At 49.0% G+C, this 21,572-nt stretch overlaps 3 protein-coding genes across 8 annotated transcripts; 2 read left to right on the top strand and 1 right to left on the bottom strand.

Annotated features, from left to right (window-relative positions):
- CCDC107 (coiled-coil domain containing 107) lies at positions 8–2,550 on the top strand. 2 transcript variants are annotated; one of them, XM_005683836.3, is made up of 6 exons: positions 8–194; positions 284–438; positions 1,766–1,826; positions 1,914–2,004; positions 2,102–2,214; positions 2,298–2,550. In XM_005683836.3, exons 1-6 carry the CDS (start codon positions 89–91, stop codon positions 2,543–2,545), a joined length of 774 nt encoding a protein of 257 aa, XP_005683893.2. In that variant the 5' UTR covers positions 8–88; the 3' UTR covers positions 2,546–2,550. The 2 variants fall into 2 exon arrangements, with proteins under 2 accessions (XP_005683893.2, XP_005683894.2); XM_005683837.3 differs by having other exon boundaries at positions 1,769–1,826.
- On the bottom strand, positions 2,704–16,797 carry ARHGEF39 (Rho guanine nucleotide exchange factor 39). 3 transcript variants are annotated; one of them, XM_018052135.1, is made up of 9 exons: positions 6,242–6,467; positions 6,007–6,101; positions 5,502–5,622; positions 5,131–5,249; positions 4,492–4,562; positions 4,114–4,242; positions 3,712–3,941; positions 3,372–3,460; positions 2,704–3,185 (listed from the first exon to the last, which is right to left on the bottom strand). In XM_018052135.1, the coding sequence occupies exons 1-9, from the start codon at positions 6,377–6,379 to the stop codon at positions 3,173–3,175; spliced, it is 1,005 nt and encodes a 334-aa protein (XP_017907624.1). In that variant the 5' UTR covers positions 6,380–6,467; the 3' UTR covers positions 2,704–3,172. The 3 variants fall into 3 exon arrangements, with proteins under 3 accessions (XP_017907624.1, XP_005683895.2, XP_017907625.1); XM_005683838.3 differs by having other exon boundaries at positions 2,704–3,188; positions 6,242–6,465; XM_018052136.1 differs by lacking the exon at positions 6,242–6,467 and adding an exon at positions 16,677–16,797 and having other exon boundaries at positions 2,801–3,188.
- CA9 (carbonic anhydrase 9) lies at positions 14,763–21,185 on the top strand. Of its 3 annotated transcripts, none has more exons than XM_018052132.1 (12): positions 14,763–15,720; positions 15,856–15,930; positions 16,518–16,547; positions 16,791–16,961; positions 17,086–17,228; positions 17,310–17,402; positions 18,444–18,510; positions 19,725–19,882; positions 20,037–20,181; positions 20,310–20,336; positions 20,745–20,826; positions 20,954–21,185. In XM_018052132.1, the coding sequence occupies exons 1-12, from the start codon at positions 15,090–15,092 to the stop codon at positions 21,018–21,020; spliced, it is 1,689 nt and encodes a 562-aa protein (XP_017907621.1). In that variant the 5' UTR covers positions 14,763–15,089; the 3' UTR covers positions 21,021–21,185. The 3 variants fall into 3 exon arrangements, with proteins under 3 accessions (XP_017907621.1, XP_017907622.1, XP_005683896.1); XM_018052133.1 differs by having other exon boundaries at positions 15,892–15,930; XM_005683839.3 differs by lacking the exon at positions 15,856–15,930.

Consider the following 21,572-nt stretch of genomic DNA (forward strand, 5'->3'; position numbering starts at 1 on the left):
GGGAGTAGCTGGGGGACGCGCCTGCGTGCGCGTGCACCGGTGCGTCCGGAAACGCGGGCGCCTAGCGTTCTCCCGGTGTTGGCCTGCTATGGCGAGCGTGGTGTCGCTCGCGGGTACGGTGGGGCTGCTGCTTGTGTCTGCGCTGCCCGAGGTGCTCGGAGACGGCCGCAGCCCCGATCACCGGGCACACCCAGGTACCAGCGAGGGCTGCTGGAGGGAGGCTGGGACTGCCCCTGGGCCCCAAACGCCAGCTGTACTGACTCGCCTCTGCCCTCCTCCTCAGGCGACGCCGGCCAGGTCGGCCCTGGGGCCGCGGAACCCCGGCGGCAGTCGCCGCCGTCCAAGAACCAGCGCGAGCGGGCTCGGTCCGGGGCGCTGCCCTTGGGGGCGCTCTACACCGCGGCCGCCGTGGCTTTTGTGCTGTACAAGTGTTTGCAGGTGCGGGACGACCAGAGGTGGGGATGCCCCGGCCCTGAATCTCGATGAGGGCGCCATGGTACCAAGAACAAGACACGTTTTCCCGACATTCTGTTAAAATGAAGACAGGAGTTCCCTGACTTTCCAACATGATGGGGTTAGTTAAAGCATCCAGCGAGGTAATGGATGTGAAGGGCCCTTGGTTAATTTTAAATAGTAACCATCACATTTAATCCTTCCAACAATCTAGTGAAGAGGTCACTTGCTCAAGGTCACTCAGAGATAGTAACTGGTGGCCCTAAGATTTGAACCCAGCAAATGTGTATACTATAGTAAGGGTGGTTCATAGTGAGTTTCCAGGCTTGGCACGAGCAGTTGATTACTGTAGCCAGAGTTTTTAAGAGTTCAAGGAACTAGGGAGTCTCAAGTTATCCTCGGGAAGGAGGCCCTGAAATGTGAACTAACAGTACATTTTGTTGGATTAAAACTGTTGAAATGGAAAGTAGTACCTCCCAGGGCTTTCTCTTGCCCTATCACTCACGTTGGGAAATAGAGGACTGAGCCAATTTAGAGACGACATGAAACTAGGAGGGCTAGCTAATCATGATCCATAGTAGACTTAACAGGCTAGGATGAGGGGCTGAATTTAATGGTGAAATTTAACAAGGATTGATAAATTTATTCTTGGACCCAAGTATAGCTTGAAAGAAACTTAATTCTCAAGGGCACTGTTTTAAGAGGATTGTTGTGGTTCAGTCACTAAGTTGTGTCTGACTCTGCGACCTCATGGACTGCAGCGTGTCAGGCTTCCCTGTCTTTCACCGTCTCCCAGAGTTTGCTTAAACTCATGACCATTGAGTCGGTAATGCCATCTCTTAAACCAGAGTAAAGCACCCAGAGAAAACCATGTCAAATGAGCACTGACTGAAAAACATTGGTGCTATTAAATCAGAGAAGACAGGGAGTACGACCGTTGCCTTCAAATTCCTGAGGGGCTGTCATGTTGAAAAGATGATTTGGGAAGGCTCTGCTCAGCACCATGGAAAGAAGATAGCGATGGACTGTGTCTGGATTTGTGTATAAACTAAACCAGAGATTTATCAAACAATAGAGCTTCTCCTTCCTGGAGGTGTTTTAGTAGATTGAACAGCAACCACTCATGGGGTGTACCGACATTGCTTCCTGTCCTGAGTGAGGAGCTGTAATAGGTATGATTGTGATTCTCTGAGAGTATAAAAAACCCACTAGTTTTGTCTATCTGAAATTATCCTTGGCCTTTATCTGGCTTTGGAGACTGAGGTTATTGAGGTCCTTGTTGCTGCAGTATCCCCCTTGCCTTTTTCCACAGCAGGGGAAAGATGAGGCTGCTGTTCTCCAAGAGGAGGCAGGCAAGGATTCATTGCAGTCAGGTGGGTTTTGCAGAGGTCTGTGCTTGGTTGGGGATTAAGGGACAGCAGAAAGTAAGTAACCGTTGCTCTTTTCTCCCATATCCCCAGAGCAACAGCTGGCGCAGCTGACACAACAGCTTGTCCAGACAGAGCAACACCTGAACAGTCTGATGGCCCAGCTGGACCCCCTTTTTGAGTGGTAAGGAGAGCAATGACCCTGTGGCTAGAGAGAGCTTGTGGTAGGTGGAAGAGGTGGGGACAGAGATTGGGCAGCCTCTGAATGGACATATCTGCAGTGTGACTACCCTGGCTGGAGCCCAGCAGGAGCTTCTGCACATGAAGCTACAGACCATCCACCAGCTGTTACAAGACAGTAAACCGAAAAAGGGTGTGGAGGTTCCAGAACCAGGTACAGGGTTGGGAGGTGAGAGTCTGCTGGAGGTAGAGACAAAGCCTCTGAAACTTGAATATGCCTGATCTCCCCCTTCACAGAGGCCAGCATACCCTTTCCCGAGGACTTCTGTATAGAGGAGGATGAGGAAGAGGCTGGTGACAATCAGGCCTGGGAGGAGCCCCTAAATTGGAACACAGGGACAAGGAACTTAACTCCTCCCAGGGAAATGGAGCCCGCGCTAAGGAGAAGATGTAGGAAGTCTGCAGCACAGGGCCTCAGTCACAGCCTCCATTGGAAAGAAGGAAAAACAGTGGATGGTTTAGTAAAACAGAGTCTGTTCCTGTGACTGGATACTCCTGTGTGCTTTTTCCATTCCAGCTGGACACACACACCCACCCCCCCTTACTAGGTGCCTAAGAACAACCAGGCCTTCTTGAAAAGCTTCCCTTATTAGGACATAAAGAGGCCGCCTTCCAGTGAAGGAGCCAAGAAGATAGAGGGAGCTCCAGTTCTTCTATTTGTATTCCTGAGGCCACAGTGGTGCCAGCCTTAAGGGCACAAAAATCCCTTTTCTCATATTGCATAGCTAAGACAAAATGGCTTCTTCAAAAAAGAAAAAACTTTACTAAAATCCGGTGGGGAAATAAATTATAGAAACTATATACAACATAAAAACAGCCACACTTGCAAAGCTTCAAACTTGATAGATAAACAGCTGTCCACAGACACAGCACCATACCTATCAGTCCCAAATCCCCTCCTCTGTATTGGCAGAGCTGATTCAGCTGAGTCGGACTTGAAGTCCTGATTCTTTAAGAGCTGGTCAAAGGACATGGTGTGTCTTGGTCTCAGGCAAACACAAAATGATTCTTCTCAAACCGTGAAGAGTCTGTTTTGTTAGTAAGATTCCTTTGTACCCCTGATGCTGACCTATCCCCACAGTATCCTGGACTCTGGAATTTGTAAGATTCCTCTAGTTCTTCTGGCTGCTGTGGAGAGAAAACAGTTCAGGCACTGGCATGAGCACTCTATTCTGACAAAATCGCCTGGGGTGTTGGACAGGGGCGTGCTTGGGGGGTGGGGGTGGGTTCCAGACAGGAAATAGGCTCAGAAGTGCCATCTCCAGCTCCTGGGCCTCACCACAGCACTCTTCCTGAGGGAAAACAACTTACCTGATGGCCAAAGTCAGACTGTGGTACCAGTGCGACAGCTCCTCCTGGTCTGTGGACATAAGCAGTAGCTTCTCATGGGGAAAGGACAGCTAAAGAGAGATCACCTCTTAGCACATGGCTCAGAAAGGTCCAGCCTTAAGCCAAAGGCCTTTCTATTTCCATGGCAGTGATTTAGGGCTGAAGTGAGAACCAGGTATGAACCCCAAGCCCTGGTATGCTCTGAATGCAGGTGGCTCAGTTCCTATGAGGGGGGCTTAGGCCAAGGAGATGAGTGGTGCACAGGCACTTGGTATATCTTGGGCCCTTCCTACCCTGCCAAGGGCTCTTGCCTGTTACTTACGCTGAGCAGTCCACCACAAGGGCCTCCTGAGTGGCCAAAGACCCTGTGGAGTTGACACTCGGCCATTGGGTAGAGGGCCCGGCAGGCAAAGGTGCCACTCTGCAGCAGATGCAATGGGGGTCGAGGCTTGGCCATGAGGAGTGCATCAGAGAAGAGGAAGAACATTCGGGGCCGAGGCTCCCCTCGGGGAGGCACCACCAATAGCCATCCCTGGCATAGGAACCAGCGACCTGAGAGGTGGGAGATCCGTTATTCTGGTGCAGCTTCAGGACTACAACCCACAGAATAAAAGGAAAGGGAGGCTGAGAAAATGGGAGGCAGGTGGTATGTGCTGGCAATAGAGAGGATGGGGGTGAGAAAAGGGCAGTTTGCAGATTGAGGAGAAGCATGCCCATGGACTACCTGAGATAAGCCCCTTTGCTTGCCGTCCACTGAGCAGAGCCTGGATGCGCTGGAGATGCTGTTCATTCTTCTGTTTCTGACCGATGGTGTAAACTCTCTGGGCAGTCTCACTTATCAGCTGGGCAGCCCCTAGAATGATATTCCACGCCCCACTCCCAGCACAACTTTGACTTTGGGTGAATGGTAGTGGTGAAAGACAGGCTAATCCAGACAGGACTAGGGTCAGAGTCTAATTTCTTGAAGAGTAGAGGTAGGGCAATAGGAACATTGTATACACATCATTGGGAGATTGGGGCATATCATACATGGTTGGAGGTCAGAACCAGAAAGGGAACAGAAGCAATTTCCAAGAAATGCTGTGGAAGAGCAAGAACATACTTGTGAGCTGTTTGTGTTCAGGGCTGTTGGGGCCTGTGTTTTCAGCCAAAGCAACAGCAAGATTCTCATACCTGAAATTAGAAGTCTATGAGGGGAAAGAGCTGGGTACAATTTTCTCTGCCTGGCACAGATCACCCCCTGTACAAACTTCAGCTGGGGAACCAGGAAAGACCTGCCTGTGGCTGTTTTATCCCCCTCTTCCATCTGGGACTCAGATCCAGGTTCACTCCATATGGCCCTCTTCCATCCCACACTGAAGTCAGGGAGGCAGACCAGATCCCAAGGTGAAAGTTAATCAACCCAAGGAGGATGCTACAGACAACTGACTATAAGTTCTTAACTCATTCCCAGGGACAGAAATTCTAAGCCTTTCATCTTCAAAAACCTTATTACTAGCCTTATCACAGACCCCTCACTTCAGCTAAGTCAGTTAAACAATCCCAGCTAAGGGCCTGAGGCTGCACAGCCCAGGTACTCCAGTAGGTTCACATTTACACTGGCAGAAAACTTTGAGGAGCAATTTGTCCCAGGAGAGAGACAGTGGGACAGATCCCATGAAATCCCACAAAGATTGAGAGCAGCCATCGTACAGACGCAGAATTGTAAGGAAGTTAGCTGAGTCAGGGTGAGTTCACGCACTGCTGGAGCCTCTGCAGAGGCAGAGGGAGCAGGTCCTGGAGCTGAAGGCCCCCAAACTCAGGACGACCTTCCTGAAGTCGTACAAATCTCCGGAAATGTTTGTTCTTCTTTAGTTGCTCCTAGAATGATGAGGAAAGGGTTGGCAGCAGGGAGAGAAGCCGCCTCCTTATATTGCATTCTTCTGTGTATACATCCCAGGCCCTCAGGAAGCTGTATGCTCCTGAGAGAACCCCATCTCCCTACTAGAAACTTAAGATAGGGCTGGGCACCTACAGGGCTCTATAAATGCAGGAACAATATGAAGTTTGGGTCTCCAGATAAAGAGGAAATGTACAAAGGAGGAGGGGAAGGATTTGAAGTTACCAGGTTACCTGCAGGATGGTCCGGGACCTCTCAACATTGGCAGCAAATTGGGTGTAGAGCTCCAGGTGGTTGCAGAAGCCCTCCAACCCCTGTCCCCAGCGCCCTCCTTCGAGGTAGGGAAGCAGCTCTCTGTGTGGGTCAGGACAATAAAAGAGCAGCCCAGGAACTACTCAAACACCACCTCTCTTAATTCTCCTAACCCTGCTCCGGAGGTAGTACGGCCCCATTTTGTGGGAGGAGACTGTGGATATGAATCTGAGCAAACTCGGAGATGCTGAAGGAAGGGGAGCCTGGCCTGCTGTAGTCCGTGGGATCGCAAAGATTCCCACACGATTTAGCGACTGAACAGCAAGTGGCTGGAGAACTGGGGCAGATTAAGGCACTGGGCCAAGACCACAGGGGAGGTAACTGGCAGACTCTGGATGTGAATCTGGATCTCCTCTACACTGAGTTCTCTGCACTGCCAGAAACCAGGTCTCCCTCCTCCTCTCTCCCCACTTCCCTTCTACTCACTGGCTGGCGCCGTAAATGAGTTCCCAAGCACCAAAGAGGGCCTGGCGCTCTGGTGGTCGCAAGGTGCCTTTGGCTCTCAAAATTGCCACGAAGTACTGCGGAAGGAGAGAATACCGGTACGTAGTCCGCAGAGAGAGGAGGCTGGTGCCAAGGCGCCGCTAGGTCACCGACCTAGTAGGCACCCTCCCACTCCCTGGGGTCCCCGCCCCCCTACGGGAGACTGTGGGGTTCGCACCGTGGCCACCAGCCCCAGCTGTTCCTGGTAGCGCCGCTCTGTCTCCAGCAGCTCCCGGGCAGTGCAGGCGCGTTTCCGCTCCCAACGGGCACGCTGCTCTTGCACCGGGCACCGGGCACCAGGGGCCAGGCTCTCCATGCCGGACTGAGGGGTTCCCACTTCCGGACGCAGCCCGCCGGAGATTCAAATCCAAACGGACCCGGGGGCGGGGCTGCTGGGGCGGGCCCTTGAGGGGAGTGCGCCCCCTGGCGCCTGGAGGCTGTGCGCAGGCGAGGGCATGCGCAGCGGCTCGCTAAACCGCATCAGGTCGGCGCCAGCGAGGCGCTACAGGTAGGCGGCTCCGGCCAGGGCAGGACAGGGTGCGGCAAGTGGGTGGCCCTCCTTTGAGTGGCACTAAATTGGAGCAGAGACATTATTTTGCCAACAAAGGCCTGTCTAGTCAAGGCTATGGTTTTTCCAGTGGTCATGTATGGATGTGAGAGTTGGACTGTGAAGAAAGCTGAAAGAATTGATGCTTTTGAACTGTGGTGTTGGAGAAGACTCTTGAGAGTCCCTTGGACTGCAAGGAGATCCAACCAGTCCATTCTGAAGGAAATCAGCCCTGGGATTTCTTTGGAAGGACTGATGCTGAGGCTGAAACTCCAATACTTTGGCCACCTCATGCGAAGAGTTGACTCGTTGGAAAAGACTCTGATGCTGGGAGGAATTGGGGGCAGGAGGAAAAGGGGACAACAGAGGATGAGATGGCTGGATGGCATCACCGACTCGACGGATGTGAGTCTGAGTGAACTCTGGGAGTTGGTGATGGATAGGGAGGCCTGGCGTGCTGCAATTCATGGGGTCGCAAAGAGTTGGACACGACTGAGCGACTGAACTGAACTGAAGTTGGGACAGCAGCCTGGACTTTCAGTCAGGATACTTGGGGGTTTAGACACTGGCAAGGTCGCAGTGTCCCACCTGTAGAATTGAGCCTCTGTCGTGGACCCGTGCCAAATGCTGGGGTCCAGCTGTCCCCAGTCTTTCATCATTTAGAATCCTCACAGGTCACCAGGTTTTGAATATTTTGGCCGCTGGACAAAAGTTCCTCGGTTTTAAGTCACTAACTCGTTTTCTCCTTTCATACTGATCCAAAGCCCGATAGCCAGTTAGCTTCCCATCAGCAAATGTCAGTAACTAACGTGGTGGGTCGGAATTGCTGTAATTCTGGCCAAAGGTAAAAGCCTGGAGCTGATTAATCTGTGTTACCTAGTCAGAGTTAAAAGGTACTATATTTTCCTTACTTAGTTAGGTCTTTGGAAAACTGGCAATAGCCCTGGAGGGTAAATTAGCAGTGCCATTTTGTCAGTATGTATGAGATATCTTAAAATGTGCCTACTCTTATGACCCAGCAATTCCACTTCTAGTAATGCATCCTAAAAAGCAGATATGAGGACAAAAATATATATACTAGGATGGGTGGCAAAATGTTTGTAACAACAGAAAACTGGAAGTCACTTAAATGCCCAATGGTAGAGAATTAGCTAGGAAAATTATGGTACAGCCATTTGAAGGAATAATATGAAAGCATTGAAGATGATGTAAAAAAGCCATTAATTTTGGGAAACACATAGTATATTTCCAAGAGGAAAAAAGCAGGCTATAAAACTATAATACGATCTATTTAGGTATAATCAGGGAAGCCTGGCGTGCTGCAATCCATGGGGTCACAGAGTCAGACATGACTAAGCAACTGAACAACAACAAAATATATGACTGGAAGGATAAACAATTGAAAGGTAGTTGTGGTTTTTATCTCTGGGTGATGGGACCAAAGGTAATTCATTCAACAAATATTTATTAAGCACCTAAGCTGTAAGAGGTACTGGATCACTAAGGTTAAAGGGGTGAATGGGATTAAAAGGGTGATTTTTAAAATTTCCTTATACTTTTTTGCTTTTCCCAAGTTTTCTGCTTGAGCATGCATGTGTTACTATGTAAATTAGGGGGGAAAAAAGTGCTATTAAAAACCACAATGTTAGTTAGAAACCTTAGGCCCCATTACTACCACTGAGGACTCATAGGAATCCAGGCCCAAAGCCAAAGACCAGGGTATTGTCAGGGTTCTGAGGTCACCTCTAGCTCTCTGACATTCTAAGAATTCTGAGGAAAGAGAAATGCTGGACTTAGATCAGGGAAAAACAATGTGAAGGGCTTGGTGGAGGTAAGAGAGTTTGGGTCAGACTGTACCTTGGACAAGTCACAGGGGAGCTGGTGATACCATACAGGTGGAGCACTGGTTAGACTGCCTCAGGTGAATGTCGGACAGTCCACACCAAGAGCTGCAGGGTGGAAGGGGACAGGTCCTCTCATGATAACTGGCATCACCATGAGCCCAGGTGATGAGAAGAGAGCATAACCCCTGGGGGCGCAGTCGGTGATGAGGGTGTCTGGGTGTCCTGCCAGTGTGCGTGTACTTTAGGTGGATGGAAGAGGAGATGGGAATAGAGTCAACTGTGAGCTCAGGTGGGGAAATCATTCAACTGTTGAGGCAGAGGAGGGCAAAGCCAAGCAAGACACACTGAGGACACTTGGAGACAACTGATTCCCTGGGGACCAAGCGTCCCACAGAGCAAGTCAGGCACAGCATAGTCTGCCTGGAACTGATTCCACCCACAGTCTCCCCTAAAGCTAAAGGAAGGGGCAGGGGACAAAGAGGAGGATCAGAGGGCAGCCAACAACCTATCCTTTAAAATTTATTTTTAAAAATAAAATCCTGTGGCATGTGGGATCTTAGTTCCCAAACCAAGGATTGAACCCACATCCCCCTCATTGGAAGGTGGAGTCTTAACCACTAGACCACTGGGGAAGTCTATTCTTAAAAAAATATATATATATATTTCTTTATTTAAAAAAATAAAAGTAAAGGAGTGAAGGTGATTCTTTGGCAGTCCAGTGGTTAGGACTCAGCGCTTTTACTGCTGGAGCCTGGTTCAATCCTTGGTCAGGGAACTAAGATTCTGTAAGCTGTGTGGCACAGCCAAAAAAAAAAATTTTTTTTCCCCTCTATCATTTAATTACCCTTAACCTCTGCTTTCAACTAACTGGCTGCTAGAGAAGCTCTCAGGATGCTTTAAACAATAACCACCAGTCATTCCACAAAAATCAAATGCCTTGGGACTTCCCTGGTGGTCCAGTGGTTAAGAATCCACCATGCAATGCAGGAGACATGGGTTTGATCCCTGGTTGGGGAACTAAGATCCCACATGCTGCAGGGCAACTAAACCTGAGCACCGCAACTGCAAAGCCTGCACACCAAAACTAGAGAGTTCATGGATCCCAACGAAAGATCCTACAAGAGGCAACAAAGATCCCACGTGCTGCAACTGAGACCCAAAGGAGCCAAATAAATCAATATTTAAAAAATATTAAATGCCTCTCATGCCTCAGGTCCTATGCTAGGCATGAAGATGGGGAGTAAGAGAAATGTGACCCATGCCCTTATGAATGCTTTTAGTCCAGCACGACAGACAGGGAAGGAGTCACCATAAAGTGAGATACACATTACAAAGGAAATACAGGCTTCTAAGCATGCAAGAGGAAGGGACTGACCCTAATCTAGGGGTCAGGGAGGCTTCTCAGAGGAAGTAACATGTGAACTGAAGGATGCCAGGAGAATAAACAGAACAAAACTTGACTAGGCGGAGCTGGCAGTGTGGGTGAGGTAGACAGAAAAATAGCATGGATAAGGGATTAGAGATAAAACACACACACACACGTGATGCATTCAAGAAACTGCTAGAAGTTTAGTAAGACTGGAGCACAGATTGCAAAGGTACGTATGACGAGAAAGGAGACTGGAGACATAGACACAGGCTATAGAGGGAATTTATATCAGTAAGACTATGTCACAAATAATCAATTCAAAGTGGCTTAACAATAATTTATTGGCTCATGTAACTGAAAAGTCCAGATACAGGCTCTAGGGTTAGTTTAGCCCCAAGGACTGCTTTCCACAGTTCCTCTGTCTTTCATGGTTTTATCTTCATCTTAAGGCTGGCTTCCATTCGGGTTACAAGGTGGCTGCCCACAGTTTCAGAGGTTGTCTGCTTCCTTATCCATGTTTGGACAAAGTGAAAGTGAGTTCCCTCAGTCATCAAATACTGGAAACACAGAGCTTCATTCTGATTGGCCCCACCTAGGTTCAAACCCATCAAGGAAAACAAGGCAACGGCAGGCCTCTGAAGGCCATGTCAAATACTATGGACTTTATCCTAAGGGCAACGGGAGACATTCAAAGGTCTTAAGTAGAGAGTGAGATGATATGTGCATTTTAGAGAGATCACCCTGGCTAGCTGGACTCACCAAGACCCATTAGGAGGCAGCTGCAGTTATCCAGGTAAGAGGTGATCGAAGTGTAGATTAGGATGAAACACAAGGATGAAAAGTTTAGAAGGTAGAATCCGTAGGGCTTGATAACAATGTCAGAGGTGAAGGAAAAAATTAAAGAAAAGATGGTACCAGGTTTCTGACTCACACCACTTGGTAGAGGGTGGAAGAAGTAGTTTTGGGAACAGAGGAATTTGGCTAGAGGCCTGTTGAATTTGAGATACTTGTGGGAGATCCATGTGGGGACACACATTAGGTAGGTGGTTACATATCTGAAATGAGCAGAGTCCAACCTGGGGATACTTGGCTGTCATCAGTTTACAGAAGCCATGGGAATAGATGAAATTGCCTACAACATGAAGAGAGAGATAGGCAGAAGGCACGAAGGTCTCCAACACATCACCCTGTGTTCAGTTCCAAAACAGCTGATGGTACAGTGGGCTAAATGGTGACCCCCATAAAGATAAGTCCATGTCCTAACCCTTCAAACCTGTGGATGTCACCCTATTTGGAAAAAGGGTTTTTGTAGATGCAGTTAAATTAAGAATCTTAAGATCATCCTGGATTATCCTGGTGGGCCCTAAATCCAATGATAAGTGTTCCTATAAGAGACAGCCAGGGCTGCTTTCACGTTCTGAGACGGCCCACACTCCGTGGAGTGTGTTCCTTCTAAATAAATCTCCTTACCCGTCAAAAAAAAAAAAGCGACAGCCAGTAGAAGACGCACGGACAACAGAAGGCCATGTGAAGTCGGAAGCACAGATTGAAGTTAGGCAGCCACAAGCCAAGGAATGCCTGGAGCCACCAGAAGCTGAAAGAGGCCTTTGAACCTTCAGAAGGAACAGGGCCCTACCAACACCTTAATTTCAGACTCCTCACCGCCAGAACTGTGAGAGAATAATCTTGGTTGCTTTAAGCCACCCAGTTTGTGGAAATTTTTTACAGCAGTCCTAGGAAAATAATATAGATGGTGAGGTGGGCTCGAACTACAGGGCAGTCCCCAGCACCCCAGAAGGGCTATGATTTGTCTTTGCTTCCGGTCCATGTCTGGGGAATAGGGGGATTTTTCTTCTGCTTCCCTGGTACATAGCTCCCTTCTCTGCAGCCATGGGATAAGCAAGAGACATGGCTCTCGATGTCTTAAGACACAGACCCTAATGACAAAAGTCTTGGCCCTAAGCAACCACAGAGAAGTGTGTGCCAGGCCAAGACAGGAGAAGGGGGGTGACCTAGTCAATTAGCCCTGAGTACACTCTGTCCCAACCTAGGGAGACCCAGGAAACAAGACTCTGGGAGCTCAAACCTGTTCTAGAGTTTGGCAGACTCCCAGTTGCAAAGGCCAGATCAGAGTCCACATTCCCCACCCAGACCAGAGACATAGTCACACAGAGACGGAGAGCTCAAGAGACAGCACCCATGGAGAATGGCACTTGGGAAATTAGGGAGCCGGAGCACAGAGCTGCACCTCGATGTAGATCTGGACTCTGAAATACTGAGGAAAAGCAGCAGAGACAGAGGGGAGACGTGTGGAAACACCACAGAGAAGTGTTCAAGGAGACCCTGACAGAGATCTAAAACAGAAAAAGATGGAAACATTCAAAACATTTGGAAAGGGAATATGGAATAAAACTAGGATTGGTGTTGGAGAAAGTTCTGGACATGCAAACTCCAGACTTCAGGTAGCATGGTGTTCCTGTTTTCTGTCCTTCCCATGACCTCCCCCATCTCAATTAGATTAGTCATTATCTCCTTCTGTCTTATCCAGGCCTATCCAATTTAGATATTATCATGTACCTTCCATGTGTCTGGGTCCAACCAAGGTTCTGACAACACAGCTGCCCAAGGCAATGAGCTGACCATCAGGAGTGCCTGCTTGGATTGCCATGGATGGCTCTTAATTTAGCTCCAGAAATGGCAACCTAGACTGGTAGACTGACCGACTCCTAAGATGACTGCTTGGAGCACAGCTGTTGTTGAACCATACAAGTTTTGGCATACAGTATGACAGTCACTCTGACAAGGCACACAGTTTAGGGTGCTATATAAATGTGATGCCCTACTCCTGGAATAATTGTGGTTTGACATACACAGGTCATTGTCAATGGGCTCCCTGAAGGCAGGGAAGCTATCTTGGTCTGGTTTTTCTTAAGCCCTGGCACAGTGATCTGAAAAGAGAAAAATGATCAATAATAAAAGACAGTTGAATATAAGATGGACTCAGTCAAATACTGGACCCTGTCCTTATGAACCTCGAGGCTATTAGAGCAGATATAATGTCATAAATCACCTTAATATGAATTGGATGGTAAGCAAGATTATTAGGGCAGGCAAAGAACTGTGGTGGTTCAGTCACCAGATATCTCTTCCTGTGGTGTAGAGTTGGTCAAGCAAGACTTCCTGGAGATAGCCTTTGAGGTGAGTCTTTTTTTTAATATTTGGAGTATAGCTGATATACAATGTTTTGTTAGTTTCAGATGTACAGCAAAGTGAATCAGTTATATATACACATATATCCATCCTTTTCCATATAGTAGTGTTCATATGTTAATCCCAACCTCCTATTTTATCCCTCACCTCTACCTTTCCCCTTTGGTAACCATAAGTGTCTTTTCTAATTCTGTGAATCTGTTTCTGTTTTGTAAATAAGTTCATTTGTATCTTTTTTTTTTTTTTTGGATTCCACATATAAATGATATCATGGTATTTATTTCTCTGACTTACTTAACTATGACAATCTCTAGATCCACCCATGTTGCTGCAAATGTTATTGTTTCATTCTTTTTTATGGCTGTGTAGTATTACACACATACACACACACCCCACATCTTCTTTATCTACTCATCTATCAATGGATATTTGGGTTGCTTCCATGTCTTGGCTATTGTAAATAGTGCTTCAGTGAACACTGGGGTGGTGCATATATCTTTTTGAATTATGGTTTTCCCCAGACATATGCTCAGGTGTGAGACTGCTGGATCATATGATAGTTCTATTTAGTTTTTTAAGGAAGCTCCATACTGTTCTCCATAGTGGTTGTATGAGCTGAGTCTTGAATAATAAAAGGGATTTACACAGAGGAGATAGTAAAACTATATAACACAGTAATGGGTATATAAATACTGATCCAGAGTGGAAACTGGATGGGACACTCAAGTGGTGTCCAGAGCCTGTGTTGTGCTAAGCATTACTTCTTTAGATAAGAGGTCATAAGGCTAGGAGGGTCCCCAGAGGGGAGTGGGGTAGCAGGAGCACCCTGGAGTTAGGGGCTAGTTACAAACCAGATTATAAATGTTCAACGTATTTTATTAGCCTATACAACCGTAATGGTGTACATACCTACTGAATATGAGCCCCAGAGAAGAATCTCCTGAGATGGCCTTACTGTCTTCCGGTTTGTCGAAGCCACTGGGGCCTTCCTAGAATGTGAGCTACAGAACAGCAGAGGCTGTTCTCCAGGTGAGCGCTGCGTCCCTACGGCCTAGAACCATGCCTGGAGGACTGGAGGGGGCTCACCAAATGTTAAGTGAATAGGCAGACTGGGAACCCCCAGCCCATTCTTGGGGTCCTCTCACTCTTCACCTCTTTGCACCCACTTTCCCCCTCCAATCCGTGCTCCACACCACCCCTCAACATAACCTAGTGTGAGATACAAATTCTGTCACTCTCCTGCTCAAAGTATTTGATATCTCTCTTTTGCCCAGGATCCCATTTCCCCCACTTTTTTTTTTTTAACCAATTGAACTGCTACTTCTTTAAACCCTGACCAGATTTGCCAACTTCTGTGTTACTTTCTGAGGAAGAATTCATCTCTCTCCTCCAAATATTATGATAGTTTTGCCCTCACTCACCAGACAGTGAGCTCCTCACGACAGGGACTGTGTCTTGTTTCCATACCTCTAGCCTGACATATGGTAGATGCTAAATAAACAGAAGAGTGAAAGAAAGAAATAGATGAACAAAGGTTTGGATAAAAACGAATAGTTTAATTTTGCTAGAATATGAGGGAGAGTAGTAGGAGATAAGATGGAAAAGTCTCTTGGGTAAGATTTTGAAGGGACTTGAAGTCATCTGGAGGGAGAAGATAGGCAGATGGAAGATACTTTGCAGAGTGTGGGAAGCCAGTGTAGGTTTTTGAGCAGAGGTGTAATATGATGAATATTACATTCAGTTTTAACCCATCAGAGACTCATGAATATATGCAGCTGTCCATTCATATTCAAATTCACATCCCACCTATTCATCCATCCACTCTCCCACCCCCAGACTCCCCCAGGAGCCTTCCCTACCCCTTTACCTGCTCTCTGGCCCAGCCAGGAATGTATATATGGGCAGCTTCCCCTCTCAGCCAGAGGATGTGGGGGCCCCAGCTGCCTGGGGCTGGGAAGCAGGCCAGGGTTAGCTGAAGCTGGCTGACTAGCAGTCGGGCGGTGCCAGGGAGAACCTGTATAGTGCCAGGTGGTGCCTTGGGTTCCAGGCTGAGCCCATGACCCCGATAACCTTCTGGCTAGGCACATACCTGCCCCTCACTCCACCCCATTCCCACCTTGCTATCGGAGAGGGGGCACAGGGCCAGTTAGACCCACAGGACTTTGGCTCCATCTCCAAAAGGGCCTTCTGTGAGTCAGCCTGCTCCCCTCCAGGCTTGCTCCTCCCCCACCCACCTCCTGTTTCCGATGCACGTACAGCCCATGCACGTACAGCCCCAGCCCGTACACACCGTGTCCCAGGACATCCCACAGTCAGCCGCATGGCTCCCCTGGGCCCCAGCCCCCGGCTCCCTCTGTGGATTCCGACCCCTGCCCCAGGCCCAGCTGTGCAATTGCTGCTGTTACTGCTCCTTCTGGTGCCTGCCCATCCCCAGAGCCTGCTCTGGATGCAGGGTACTCCCACCACGGGAGGAGATTCATCTGGGGAAGATGATCCACTTGGTGAGGAGGACCTGCCCAGTGAAGAGGATATACCTGAAGAGGAGGACTCACCTGGAGAAGAGGACCTACCTGGATTGAAGACGGACCCAGGAGAAGAGAATTCTCTGAAGTTAGAGGATCTACCAACTATTGAGGCACCCAGGGACACTGAAGACCCCCAGAATAACGCCCACAGAGACGAAAAAGGTAAGTGGTCATCAGCTCTGCAAACCTAGGCTCCAGGAGGTTGGTGCTTCCCCCACATTAAACCCCAGCCCAGGGAGGGATTATTCAGGGAAGAAGAGGAGCCTGTGCTCTGACAGTGATTTTTCCCAACCCCAGGAGCTCCCTTGCCACTAGCCCCTTACCCTCTTTCAGAGCTAGACGAAGAGACGATAAAAAGGGACACGGAGAGAGGTAAGCAGGAAGAGACAGAAAAGAAAGGGGGAGGTTGGAGAGGAGAAGAGATCGGAATGTGGAGAGCAAAGTATGAAGAGACAGGAGAGGAAGGAAGGGGGCTGGTACCAGAGGAAGAGCAGGAAGGGTTTGTAGAAATCACCGCATCTTCAGTCTACAGATGAGGAAAGTGAGACCTAGGAAGAGGGAAACAGCAGGTAGAGGAACCTGGTATCTTGACCCTCAAGCCAGGAACTTTGGAAAAGGAGATGGAGATCAGAAAGGAATCAGGGAGAGTGGGGAGGAGGGATTTCTAAAGGAGAAAGATGGTCTACTAACCTGGGCCTGGGAACTGAGGTCTCCACCCACTTTACAGACCCTAAGACAGTGCAAGCGGGGCTAGTAGAATCTTTGTGTGGCCCATCAAGCTGTGGCGTTTTATTTGGCTGCAACCTCTTGTGCCTGTTTGTGGTGTTTCTGTTACCTGCTGTGCTTTTGTAAGAATCTGAGTTTGTGAACGCTGCTAGTGAGGATGACCCACCTCTTTTTGGCCGCCGGGGAGGAACTGGGCTCAAAGATCAGCCTCTTCATTCTTCTCATTTATGCAGGGGATGGCCACAGTCATTGGCGTTATGGAGGTGAGACACCCACCCACTAAAGAGACCCAATCTGGGCACCCGGCTCTGCTGATGCCCGTACACGCATCCCTCTCACCCCGCATCCACGTCTGCCAGTCCCCCGCCAACCCCGACCCCCGCATCCTTTACCTCTGTTTCCCTTCCGGATCCCTCCTGACTCGACAGCATCACCTTTTCTACTCCGCTTCCCTAAAAGTTCCTGATCTTGTCTTCAAACTTCCTGTACACACTTGCCCACTCCAGGCGCTCCGCCATGGCCCCAGGTGTCCCCAGCCTGCGCTGGCCGCTTTCAATCCCCGGTAGACATCCGCCCGGAGCTCACTGCGTTTTGTCCAGCCCTGCAACCCCTGGAACTCCTTGGCTTTGAGCTCCCGCCACAACCAAAACTGCGCCTGTGCAACAATGGCCACACCGGTGAGGCGGTCTCGGGGCGGAGCCTCAGGGAAGGGGCGGAGTCTACCTGGAGATGAGGGGACGGTCATTGGAAGTTAGGCTGAGGGTGGGGCGGGCCCTGGCTCACCTGCCTCTCACCACACAGTGCAGCTGAGTCTGCCTTCCGGGCTGAAGATGGCCTTGGGTCCCGGACAGGAGTACCGGGCCCTGCAGTTACATTTGCACTGGGGGGCCGCGGGTCGCCCGGGCTCGGAACACACGGTTGATGGTCACCGTTTTCCTGCCGAGGTGAGCGCGCAGCTGTCCGCGAAGTGTCAAAGTGGAGTGCCGGGTAAGGGACCTCGCCCACTCCTACCGTGTCTTCTCCAGATTCACGTGGTTCACCTCAGCACTGCATTTGAGGAATTTGACGAGGCCTTGGGGCGCCCAGGGGGCTTGGCCGTCTTGGCCGCCTTTCTGCAGGTACCAGCCCTGGACACCCCCCACCTCTGCTTTCTTACGCCCTCGGGCTCAGAGTATCTTGCCCCAGAAGCTCCCATCCCCGCACCTGACTGTCATCTTCATTCAGTTCTTTCGTTAACGCCCACTGTGAGCCAGGCTCTGGGCCACAAAAAAAAAAGATCCCGAAACAGTTGATCCTGTCTCCCCACAGCCAGTGAGGGAGGCTGACAGGGTAGACATATACACAGGACACATAGTCAAAGAGGTAGTCAAGGAAGGCCTCACAGAGGAAGTAAAACTTGAAGCCTTTGCTAGTGGGAAAGAAAAAGAGATATTCCATGCAGAGCAAACAGTACACGCAAAGACTCAGAATATGGCCCATTTGGGGAATGACAGGTGTGGGGAATGGTCAAAAGGAAGAGTCATTTCTTTAATACCTTTATAACCCATAATTTCCCCTTTGCAAAATGCACTGAGTCTAGAGAAGCATTTGACTTCTTTGTCCAAACACAATGATTAGAAGAGGCTAATAGGAAGGAAGGGTGGTGAGACACCTGTGGATGGTGAAACACCTGTTAGACTCACTGTCTCCCTGACTCATTAACACCAGCCTCACACAGCAGTGCAGAGAAGTACCTTGGAAATAGCATGTCCTGGATCCAAAAGTCAAACTCATGAATTATTAAGGTGAATGCAGAGGTACCATGGATACAAAGGTTATTGGGGTTGTCTGTGGCAGGACCATGGAATATGTATAGAGTTAGTGATAAGTGAGCCTGGGAAAGTAAGTAGAGCCCATTGTTGACAGCCTTGTATCCTAGTAAAATGGCCCAGCATCCTCCTCTTCCTCCAATTTGCCACTGAAAATGAGTCCACCTAGTTAGGTCAGTTTGCAAAGAAGAAGTAAATGGACCTTGAGTAATAATACGTAAGATTTTGTGTTTCCCCAGCATTCTCAGAGGTGGGAAATGGGAGAGGATTATGGGAATCCACATCACCTACAGGCCACCAGCCATGACTCTAGATACATGTATTCATCTGTCTTGCACGGTCATCTCCTAGGAAGGCCCAGAAGAAAACAGTGCCTATGAACAGCTGCTGTCACATTTGGGAGAAATCACTGAGGAAGGTCAGTTTGTTGGTCTGGCTCCTACCCTTGATACCCTTGTCATAAAGAACCATCCTTGGGGAGCCTCAGGTCTGAGGATGGAGAAGGGCTCCCTCCCACAGAAAAGGGGATTGCAGTGTGAACTGGCTTACTGTGACCTTGATAATAACTATGAAGCTGAACACAGCAAACAGGCAAAGCAAACTGCTGCCCACAGATTTTTTTGTTTAAAAACCAAACAGAAACCAAGATAAGATGAAAACCAAATAAAACCAAAAAACAGTGTTTGGAACTCCAGAGTCTGGAGAGCTAAAATTTTTCTGAGAACTATTACTCCTTCAAAGCATCAAATATTTGACTTAAAAAAATAATAATTTTATTTATTTTTGGCTGTGCTGGGTCTTCACTACTGTGCAGGCTTTTTCTAGTTGCAGCAAGAGGGGGCTCCTCTGTAGCTGCAGTATGCAGTCTTCTCATTGCAGTGGCTTCTCTTGTTGTGGAGCACAGGCTCTAGGGCATGTGGGCTTCAGTATTTGCAGTGTGCAGGTTCAGCAGTTGCGGTTCCAGGCTCTAGAGCACAGGCTCAGTAGTTGTGGTACACGGGCTTCGTTGCTCCACAGCATGTGGGATCTTTCCCTGGCAAGGGATTGAACCTATGTCCTCTGCATTGGCAGGCATTCTTTTACCACTGAGCCACCAGGAAGCCCAGCATCAAATATTTTAAATTTGTAAATAATGTTGGAAATCTTCTTTTCCTTCTTAGTCACTCTAGGTCATTTTAAACCTCACCCAGCTGGATCCTACATTTTGCTAAACTGAAGAGAACTATGCTTTTTGAGTTTTTGTGTCTTTTACAGTTATAGGTATTTACTTACAAATTATTATTCAAATTACAAGCTATTCAGAAAATTACTCATTTTCTCTTTTGATTCACTCTGGGCTTACATCTGCATTCCAGCATGTTATCACAGTATGCAAAGTAAGAGTGAAGACCCAGAAGAAGGGCCAGGGTAGCAGTTCTCTTACTCTGTGAGCCCCAAAACCTTTTACTTTCTACTGAGTCATGTCCTGTGCTGAGTTATGGGAAGGGATACACTCAGTGAATAAATAGTCTGAGGGAGTTGGGTCAACTTGGTTTCTGGGATTTAAAAATGTATCCCTCTACCCCTGAGCTTTGGTGTGTGTATGAGGGGAGGTCAAGATAGGTTGGACTTCAGGACACATCCTCTCCACAGACTCTGAGACTTGGGTCCCAGGATTGGATGTATCTGCACTGCTGCCCTCTGACCTCAGCCGCTACTTCCGATATGAGGGGTCTCTCACCACACCCCCCTGTGCCCAGGGGGTCATCTGGACTGTGTTCAACCAGACAGTAAAGCTGAGTGCTAAGCAGGTGACACTGGGGATGAGGAGGCAGAAAGAGATGAAGGGGCCGTGTGGGGGAAGTGGCGGACTTGGACAGTGGAGCCCTGAGGTGCTGGCTGTAAGCCTCTGACCCTTTTGCTTCTGTGTTGAGCCCACCCCCCACTCTCTGCTGTCCTCCCCAGCTCCACACCCTCTCTGACTCCCTGTGGGGACCTGATGACTCCCGGTTGCAGCTGAACTTCCGGGCTACACAGCCTTTGAATGGGCGAATAATTGAGGCCTCCTTCCCTGCTGGCGTGGATGGCAGCCCTAGGACTGTTGAACCAGGTGCCACTTTGTCTGCTGATGCTGGGACCCCCTCTCCAGCCACAGGGCCCTCATCCTCTCTTGTGTCCTCACTTGTCTGTCAGTGGTGGTCACAGTCCTCAGCTCTAACATCTGCTTTTTCTCTTCAGTCCACCTGAATTCCTGTCTCGCTGCTGGTGAGTCTGTGCCCCCACCCTTGGCACTGTTCAGCCAGGGGCTAGTCAGGACCACCATTGCTACCTCTGCGTTTCTGTAGAACAGACTCCAAGCCCAATAGGATAGTGTTGGATCAAGGTGGGGCTTACCCTGTCATCCCCAGAGCAAGAGTTGGTCAGAATGAAGCTCAAAAAAACTCCAATCCTCCTTCCCAAGCCACCTCTTTTGTCTTTAAGAAGGAAAAGGGTGCTTATCTTACCCCTCCTTGTGCCCCCCCCCCTTCCCTTAGCTGGCCCCTGCTGGGGACACAGGGAGTGGCAGAACTTCGGACAGAGCTGGTGGGGTGGGGTGCAGGTGGAAGCAGCTCTGAGGGAATCCTACAGGCTCCTATTCACTCCCTGAAGCAGTCTCTTTCTTCCTCCCTCCAGGCGACATCCTGGCCCTGGTTTTTGGCCTCCTCTTTGCTGTTACCAGCATCGCCTTCCTTGTGCAAATGAGAAGGCAGCAAAGGTATTATACTGACCCTCTCCCTCAGGCCCAGCCCCCACATCCCCAAGTCCAGAGCAGCTCCATGCAAATTGCATGCAAATGAGCTCATCCCTGGTGAGATTTCTGATTAGGCTTCCCTGTTGTGTAGACACCCAAGTGAGACCAAAGGGAGTGTTAGCTACCACCCAGCAGAGGTCACAGAGACTGTTGCCTAGAGGCCTGCCACTTGGAGAATACTTAGAGAAGCTGGTCAGAGGAATCTGAAGGGCAGCTGAAGACTGTCCTGTTCATTACACCACTTCCTTTTAAACCTCCAAAGATATTTTTAAAATTAAATATTTCTAATAAAACCTGTGGAAAGCAAATCCTTGTCTCCTAAATCAAAAGGATGGTGCGTTCATTTCCTATCACTGCTGTAACAAACTACCACAAACTTAATGGTAACGGAAATTTATTCTCTTAAGAGTTCTAGAGGTCAGATGTCCAAAATGAATCTTACGGGCTAAAGTCAGGGTGTCGTCAGGGATGGTTCCCTCTGGACACTCTTGAGGAGAGAATATTTTCCTGCCTTTTTCAGCTTCTAGAAGCCAAGCATTCCTTGGCTTGTGGCCCCTTCCCTGCATCACTCCAACCTCTTGCTTCCATTGTCACATCACCTACAACTGCGTGAAAGGGCTCTTGTGATTATGTTGGGCCCACGCAGATAACCTAGAATAATCTCCCCATCTCAGAATCCTCAACGTGACTGCAAAGTCCCTTTTCCCATG

Source organism: Capra hircus, chromosome 8 (genome assembly GCF_001704415.2).
Source record: "Capra hircus breed San Clemente chromosome 8, ASM170441v1, whole genome shotgun sequence".
NCBI classification, from domain to species: domain Eukaryota; kingdom Metazoa; phylum Chordata; class Mammalia; order Artiodactyla; family Bovidae; genus Capra; species Capra hircus.

Coding starts and splice junctions, on each gene's coding strand:
- CCDC107 (XM_005683836.3), top strand. CDS start 89: ATGGCGAGCGTGGTGTCGCTCGCGGGTACGGTGGGGCTGCTGCTTGTG. Junction 1,827..1,913: donor CAAGGATTCATTGCAGTCAG/GTGGGTTTTGCA, acceptor CCATATCCCCAG/AGCAACAGCTGGCGCAGCTG. Junction 2,215..2,297: donor TGTGGAGGTTCCAGAACCAG/GTACAGGGTTGG, acceptor CCCCCTTCACAG/AGGCCAGCATACCCTTTCCC.
- ARHGEF39 (XM_005683838.3), bottom strand. CDS start 6,379: ATGGAGAGCCTGGCCCCTGGTGCCCGGTGCCCGGTGCAAGAGCAGCGT. Junction 3,942..4,113: donor AGCAAAGGGGCTTATCTCAG/GTAGTCCATGGG, acceptor CCCACCTCTCAG/GTCGCTGGTTCCTATGCCAG. Junction 3,461..3,711: donor CTTGTGGTGGACTGCTCAGC/GTAAGTAACAGG, acceptor ATCTCTCTTTAG/CTGTCCTTTCCCCATGAGAA.
- CA9 (XM_018052132.1), top strand. CDS start 15,090: ATGACCCCGATAACCTTCTGGCTAGGCACATACCTGCCCCTCACTCCA. Junction 19,883..20,036: donor TAAAGCTGAGTGCTAAGCAG/GTGACACTGGGG, acceptor TGTCCTCCCCAG/CTCCACACCCTCTCTGACTC. Junction 20,827..20,953: donor CAAATGAGAAGGCAGCAAAG/GTATTATACTGA, acceptor CCTGTTGTGTAG/ACACCCAAGTGAGACCAAAG.